Raw genomic sequence first — 8105 nt, forward strand, 5'->3', positions numbered from 1 at the left:
ACCCACCAAAATTTCTTTTTGGGCTGTTTGTTTAGCCCTAATAGATGTGCTAAAACAAAAAAGTAAGCAAAATGCCGACCGTGATATAGATCCCCAATGATGAAAACAAAAAAAGGGGTCAGAATTTTGGTTGTTTACGGCGGTGGACGTGGACTGAAGAGAACGAATGCGAGCCACACACGGAGACACGTGTCACAAAAAGAGAGGGCCGTTTTGAGCTACTTTTCACCACATATAATCCCAGGATCCTTATCTATCTGAAATCTCTTGTCCGATTTTTCTATCTCCCTTGTTCGTTCTGGCCACAATAAATTCGTAATCCAAACGCACCAATTTGTTAATTTTCCTTAATACTTATTCTGCCTTTTTTAAAAATAAAATTGAAAATATCTATTATAAGCGATTTTTCTCACCCCACAAAAAGTACAAAAGAAAACCCAGTGAGCGCAAACGTTTCAACAGCGCGCAAAAGCAGTTAATGGGTTGAAATCTGGTTCAGCATTTGTGGGGAAGAGAACTCACGCCATATCTGTTCTCACTCCTCGATTATTCTCTGAATTTCATATCTTTTCAAAATGGACTTGGCCGCGAAGCTTCACCTCTTAGACCTCACCGGCGCGGTCATCTTGGATGCACGAAAGCCCACCGTGCTACGCCACCTTCCGCCACGCGTCACCACCAGAGCGAACACCAACAACACTAACATCAGCACCAATCTAATTTACACCAACCGCTTCTCGAGCCCATTGCGGCCCAATTCCGCTTCCTCTTCGGGCCTGACAACTGTAACAGTCGACGAAGATATCGAGTCTCTCTTCTCCGAAACCTCCTCGGAGGAGCCGCGGCGCAGAGGGAAGCAGCAGAGTAGCGGCGCGTCGGGCGTGTCGTCGGGGGTGAAGTTTGAAAACGTGGGGAAGGCGTACAAGGGCGTGACAGTGTTGAAGGACGTGAGTTGGGAGGTGAAGAAGGGGGAGAAGGTGGGTTTGGTTGGCGTGAACGGAGCGGGCAAGACGACGCAGATGAGGATTATCGCGGGATTGGAGGAGCCGGATTATGGGAACGTCATAAAGGCTAAGCCGAACATGAAAATCGCGTTTCTGAATCAGGAGTTCGAGGTGTCGCTGAGCAGGACAGTGAGGGAGGAGTTCATGAGCGCGTTCAAGGAGGAAATGGAGGTGGCGGGGAAATTGGAGAGGGTCCAGAAGGCGCTCGAGGGTGCTGTCAACGATTTGGACTTGATGGGAAGGCTTTTGGATGAGTTTGATTTGCTTCAGCGGAGGGCTCAGTCTGTGGACCTCGATGAGGTTGACGCGAAAATAAATAAGTTGGTGCCTGAACTTGGCTTTTCTCCCGAGGATTCTGATAGGTTGGTTGCGTCTTTCAGTGGAGGCTGGCAGATGAGAATGTGTCTTGGAAAGATTCTACTCCAGGTACGGTTGAATTCACGTTGGATTGTTCAGAATCGCTTTGCTATGTTGATGTAGATTTTGTGTAACATGTTGGGTTTTAGGAAGTAACTCTAACTAGTGTAATAGTTGGATAAAAAAGTTTGTTGTAAATTTTTCTGGTAACTTATTTTTAGAATGAAAACGTTCAAATACAAATCCCATCACTTCATAATCAAATATAACCAAAATGAATTGTACAAACGCTTGCCATTGGTTGGATGTCGCAAAACATTGATCCATGTTAAGCAGAACGCAACTATTTGTATGTTTAAGATTGAAAACATCCAAACATAAGTCACATTATTTCAAAATCAATTTTACAAAGGTTTACTGAGCTGTCCAATTAGTTAAAGTGTATGATTGGTTTGATGTCTCGTAACATTGCACCCATGGTAAGCTGAAAGCTACTATTTGTTTCTTTTGTGGTTTATTTTGGTTTGAGCTGAAAAATTTAGAATACGTTATAGATAATGCTAAAATAGCTGATTTAAAATACATGATATTTCACAACATGCTGCTATTTTTGTCTAGGGTATGTGTATATTTGAACGTTGACACACGCTTCATTGTCAAGAAAGGAATAATTTAATTACCTAGGTGATAAAATGTCTCGATGGTTACGCTATTTTGTTGTGTAGATGATGTGGGTGAGTGTTACAAGTGTTGTTGATAAGAATGGGAATCTGTGTTTGGTTTCAGGAGCCTGATTTATTGCTGTTAGATGAGCCCACAAATCACCTTGATCTTGACACCATTGAGTGGCTTGAGGAGTATCTTAACCAGCAGGATGTGCCAATGGTTATCATTTCCCATGACCGAGCTTTCCTTGATCAACTGTGTACAAAAATTGTGGAAACTGACATGGGTGTGTCAAGGACGTTTGAGGGAAATTATTCGCAGTATGTAATTTCAAAAGCAGCATGGATTGAAGCACAGTATGCTGCTTGGGAGAAGCAGCAGAAAGAAATTGAGCATACAAGAGACTTGATAGGTAGATTAAGTGCTGGAGCAAATTCTGGCCGTGCTTCATCTGCTGGGAAGGTATACGTCAAAAATCTACTTTCCCAATAGCTTAAAAGGTTGTTCATGGATGATTTTATATTTAACATGCCCTTCATGCCAGAGTTCTCTGGGCTTGAAATGGACAAGGTATGGTGGACTTGTAGGCTTCATAATACCTTGGGAGAGTTCATAATAATATGTCAAGAATCAACTCTCCCAAAGTTCATAAATGGTTTTATTCTAACAAAGTATAAGGCAACATTATGTAGTAGGCAGTTGAGATGACATATAAACACAATGCTTGTGTTAGCTGCTCTGCTTAGATTAGTTTCATTGCATCCTTCTGCTTCAAATATTTTAATGTCGTGTTCTTTTATTTGCTTAAAAGAATTTCCTTTCTTTTTGCATGGCAACAGAAGCTGGAGAGACTCCAGGAAGAGGAACTGGTGGAGAAGCCATTTGAACGCAAACAGATGAAAATCAGGTTCCCTGAGCGCGGAAAGAGTGGAAGATCTGTTGTAACAATTAGGAACTTGGAATTTGGCTTTGAGGATAAGGTTAGATATCAAGATCTCATTATTGAAAACCTTAGCATTAAAATGTGGACTATCTTTATGTTATGTGATATCAACTGATCATGCTTTTCTGTACCAGCCACTTTTCAAAAAGGCAAATCTTACAATTGAAAGGGGAGAAAAAATTGCGATTATTGGTCCAAATGGTTGTGGCAAGAGTTCTTTACTGAAATTGATTATGGGTTTGGAAAAGCCAACTGGGGGTGAAGTTTTGCTTGGGGAGCATAATGTGTTACCTAACTATTTTGAGCAGAATCAGGTGTGCCACTTTAATCAGTGAAATGCTAATTGTAATTAAACTGATGAATCTGCTATCAGTTCCAGTTTTTCTTGTCAAAATTTGCATGGTTAAAATGTTTTTAATTCTGACTTCATTTGTTTAACAGGCTGAGGCGCTTGATCTAGACAAGACAGTGCTTGAGACAGTAGAGGAAGCAGCAGAGGACTGGAGGATTGACGATATTAAAGGACTTCTTGGGCGTTGTAATTTTAAATCTGATATGCTTGACCGAAAAGTTTCACTATTGAGTGGTGGTGAGAAGGTAAATTCAAGATTTGTGTCATCCTTTTTCAGTTGACATGTATTTAGAGTTTCTGAGCCTTTAGAGATGTTTTAACTGTTATTGTTTGAGTAAAAGATTGGAGATGATAGCACTTGAAGAAATATAAGAATCAAGAAAATTTGAATTTGCTAAATGATATTAAGACAGTCTTCAACCTCATCATTACGAGATTTACTGGGGTGATTACCAATCCCAGTAAATGTCTTTAGTAATCTCAGGTGTCATGAACTGTTGTAGCATCAAGAATAGTATATGGACGAATTGTTCTAATTTTTGTTGGTCGTGACTTACTGGCATATATATAATTTTTAATTTGCTTGTGGCATTGCAATGTTACGCTCTTTCACACTGTGTATGATGCTGCAAAATTATTTGGATTTATCTTGTCTCATGTTTTACTAGGCACGGCTGGCTTTTTGCAAGTTCATGGTTAAACCATCAACTCTGCTTGTGTTGGATGAACCCACCAATCACTTGGATATACCTTCTAAAGAAATGCTTGAGGTATGTGGCACTTTGTTGTCTGCTTTTTCCTTATAAAAATCTTATTGTCAGTTATCGGCCTAATAATGTTTACTTCTTCTCACAGGAGGCAATAAGTGAATACGAGGGCACCGTTATCACAGTATCTCATGACAGATACTTCATAAAGCAAATAGTTAACAGGGTCATAGAAATTAAAGATGGCACTATACAGGATTATGCAGGTGATTACGATGTAAGTTAATCGATCCCTTGATCCCTTCTCTACCCCTCCCCGTCTTATTGAGTGTGATAGTAAACAATTTATTTTTGTTTTATATTTTAATATCAAAGTTGGTTAAAATGGGTTAGCTTTATTCACGATGCAGTTGGTCCTAGGAACTCAATGATCATCAGCACGATATGATTTTTAGTCGTATTAATCTTTTAAAAACTTTTCGATGTTTGGATAATTTACAGTGTTTTGGAGTTTAATATTATCTAAGATGCTTTAGATGATCTAAATTCTATCATAGTATCCCTTGCTTGGTCCTCATTTCTCTAATATGTTATCCCTGTTCCCATTTCTATTATCTTCTTGTTCATATATAGTCTCATATGTATAGATAGACACATCATATCTTAAAATTAGGGTAAAACTGTAAAACACTTTTTCCTCTCAGATTTTTTTCACCTCCTTTGGGACCCTCGGATTATTTTCTAATTTAGCCATTTTAGTCCTTCCTGCATGAATTCTATTTCAATTTCATTTCTCAGCAAGGGACTTGACATTTTCACTAACTTATTAGGATTTTCAAATTGACAAATTTTGACAAATTAAAATAATATAATAAAGAAAACAGCCTTCAAGATCCTTTTCTCGTTTTGTTGCAGTCCTTCTCCCTTCAAGTGGAATGATGTCGGAACCAAAATGAAAGCAAGATATGTAATGGGCCAAAATGATACTGGGTATACAAAATGGTACTTCGAATACATCTAATGCGGGATCTAAATGAAAATAATAAGTATGACGTTGGATTTGAGAGGGTCCAAAATAGTGTTTTATACTTTAAATTTATGTTCGTATGATATTACTATAACTTCGTGATCATTGAATTGTAATATGTTTGCTTCAGGTACAGCTCGTTTAAATCTTATATCGCATGACTCATTATTGGTTTTAACATGTTTGAATCTCAAAAAATTGCAGTATTATTTAGAGAAGAATCTCGATGCTATGGAAAGAGAACTTGAACGTGAGGCAGAGCTTGATAGCAAAGCTCCTAAAGTGAAAGCCAAATCCAAGATGTCGAAGGTGAACTTTTGTTAGTTTGTAAACACTTAAATCCATGAGATGAGGCGATTACTACCAGTAGTTATAAATTCATATATGTTTTTTGCAATAACAGGCTGAGAAAGAAGCACGGAAGAAGCAAAAAATGCAGGCGTTTCAGGCCGCAAAACAGAAGTCTAAAGGTGTGAAAAATTCGAAGAGATGGAATTGAGTAAAGCATTTAAATTTTAGAGTAATTTAGCAGAAGGTTATGTAGCACATTTGGGTTAGCTACACAGCCTTTGTATATTCATGTATCAATTGACTAACTCATTTACGGGAAATATAGAAGGTTGTTACCCCCATTCATCCCATGTTGTGTTTCCCCGTTGCGATACCACGATACCTATATATATATATATATATTAAATACTAATTTAATTTCTATTTTTGATCGATTTTATTAATTCAGTCCTAATATATTTTTCAAAATGTCTTAATTTTTGTCAATTTTATTTAATATAGTCTTTTTTACTAACGTTGCATATAATTAAGAGATAATAAACGATGTATGTACTATGTGGTTTTTTTTAACTTTTATTAATTTAAGAAAAAATGTGTCCATGTCAAGTTACTATACGTGATAGTGTCACCATCAATAATCCGTGTCAAAATATTTAATTTGATTTTTATATTTATTATTATTTTTAATTTAAATCTTAATTTATTTAAAAATTAAACAATTTTGTCAGTTTTTAAATTAAAGTTAAATTAAATTTTTACATAAATATTTTACTGATTTTTAGATTAAATTATTTAATTGTTTTTTAACCTTAAAATCACATAAAATATTAAATAATTTATGTTACTTTTAATTTCATAAAATTTTTAACTCATAGTATTAGTTTTCACTTATAAAATTTTTATTATAATTTTAAACCAACTCTAATCTTAAATTAGAAATATTTAATAAAAATATAAACTTTAATAAAAATATAGTATAAACATTTAATAAATTGTTGTTTGAATTATTGAATATGGTGTAATTTGAATTGGATATATGTATTGATTGTTGGGCTAAACTTGTAAAGTTGAGACTCACACATATTTATATAATTATGTTTTGTCTCATTGGATAAGACTATACTTGTTAGGCAAAGTCAAAGTTAGAGGGTTATTGATTTGGTGGTCATTAGTTGAGAATATACTTACTAGGCAAAACCAAAGAATTCACTGACTTGATAGTTGTTGGACGAGACAAGTCTTGTTGGGCGATTTTTGTGAAAATTTAAGTTTGTGAGTATTAGTGATAATCTCGTTGAGTGACTAATTTGGTTGTTCAACGAGTGTGCTTTTAGGCACTACTCGTTGATTGAATATATATTCTTGATGAACGAAATTAACAAAGTCTAACTTTATTTTTATATTTCTCTTCTAGTTTGTTTAATGTGTGATTTTGTAAATGTTAATATGATGGTTGGTTTATGATGTTTATCTAAGAATGGTTGGTACCAATCCGAGGAGGATTGATTGTGGTTTTGTTAACGTAGACATTGAGATATGGAGAAAGGTGGTATCCTAAACTCTAATAACCATTCACACTCATATAAAGTATAATGAGTTATGTGGTGAGAGTCATAGGAAGTTCTAACCATTGGAATGCTAGTCCTAGGCACGAAGGGAACTAACCTTATAAGTGATAGGGTGATACTTTCTTTTGTTTATGACTCTATTGAGCATAAATACCACTACAAGTGTACACGTACATTAAAGCCCTATATCAACGATATGTATCTGGATAATTGAGTCTAGTGTTAACTGTAAATATATGACTTTTGCGTATTTAGTTTATAAATTGGTATATTTTGATTAAATTAGGCCAAATCTTTTGCACATTAACTTATCTTTTTACTCTTTTGTGTTTTGTTGTGTTTTTGCGATGATCACTTTAGATAGGTGATGATACGCCTTTAATGGAAGATCAGGATGCGATGGAGTAGTTTTGTAACTTTCTTTAGTGGTTTTGTGTAAGAGTTATTTCCTAAAAAGATCATGTAGTTCTTAGTTGACGTTGTATATATTATATTACTATAATTATTATGGTAATATTTTATTAATTTTATAATGTTTTATCTAACAATTTTATACTATTAAACAAAAATATTACGATTAAGATTAGTTTTTATTATATTGAATATAATAAAAATAATTTTATATATAAATTTAAGAAAAGTAAAAATTTACCATTATGAAATAATGGAAAACTGACAACTTAAAATATAATATTATTTTATTTCTTGTTTGTGTGTAATCTTCAATGTCATTTTAAATTCATAACAATTAAGTTACAACTAAGTTAATTAGTTTAATAATTAAAATAATATTCAATTGATTCCTCTTCTAATAAATGAAGAGTAACAAACACAGAAAAGAAAAATAAAATAAAATGACAATTTTGAACTTGAAGAAAAGAGATTATCAAAGGAAGAGATATTTTTTAAAATAAAAAACTAAATAAACGAATGAATTACATATAATTAAGGTTCATATGGTTTGTATATGACCCCAATAATAACATGTAGGTGTAAGTGGGTCTCAAAGTATAAACTGTAATTAAATATACATAAATTTCTATACCAAAATAGTAGAAAATAATATGAGATTTCAAATTTAACACATCATATAATAATTACGTATCTTTTAGCCTAACTTATTATAAATAAAAGTATTCAAAAATCGGGAATAAAATATATTAAAAGTTGTAACATCCCAAAAATACAGC

The 8105-nt window shown here is 34.2% G+C and overlaps 1 protein-coding gene across 2 annotated transcripts; it reads left to right on the forward strand.

Annotated features, from left to right (window-relative positions):
- Positions 1–390: 390 nt before the first annotated feature.
- On the forward strand, positions 391–5770 carry LOC108331883 (ABC transporter F family member 5). 2 transcript variants are annotated; one of them, XM_017566875.2, is made up of 9 exons: positions 399–1430; positions 2148–2489; positions 2867–3007; positions 3105–3284; positions 3412–3567; positions 3991–4092; positions 4178–4306; positions 5261–5365; positions 5460–5770. In XM_017566875.2, exons 1-9 carry the CDS (start codon positions 576–578, stop codon positions 5553–5555), a joined length of 2106 nt encoding a protein of 701 aa, XP_017422364.1. In that variant the 5' UTR covers positions 399–575; the 3' UTR covers positions 5556–5770. The 2 variants fall into 2 exon arrangements, with proteins under 2 accessions (XP_052732273.1, XP_017422364.1); XM_052876313.1 differs by lacking the exons at positions 5261–5365; positions 5460–5770 and adding an exon at positions 4945–5218 and having other exon boundaries at positions 391–1430.
- The last annotated feature ends 2335 nt before the right edge of the window (positions 5771–8105 follow it).

This window comes from Vigna angularis, chromosome 4 (genome assembly GCF_016808095.1).
Source record: "Vigna angularis cultivar LongXiaoDou No.4 chromosome 4, ASM1680809v1, whole genome shotgun sequence".
Classification (NCBI taxonomy): domain Eukaryota; kingdom Viridiplantae; phylum Streptophyta; class Magnoliopsida; order Fabales; family Fabaceae; genus Vigna; species Vigna angularis.

What these genes read in the sequence shown, in the direction of transcription:
- LOC108331883 (XM_017566875.2), top strand. Translation starts at nt 576, where the DNA reads ATGGACTTGGCCGCGAAGCTTCACCTCTTAGACCTCACCGGCGCGGTC. An exon ending in ACTATTTTGAGCAGAATCAG is followed by an intron (nt 3,285 to 3,411) that starts GTGTGCCACTTT and finishes TTTGTTTAACAG; the next exon opens with GCTGAGGCGCTTGATCTAGA. An exon ending in CCAAATCCAAGATGTCGAAG is followed by an intron (nt 5,366 to 5,459) that starts GTGAACTTTTGT and finishes TTGCAATAACAG; the next exon opens with GCTGAGAAAGAAGCACGGAA.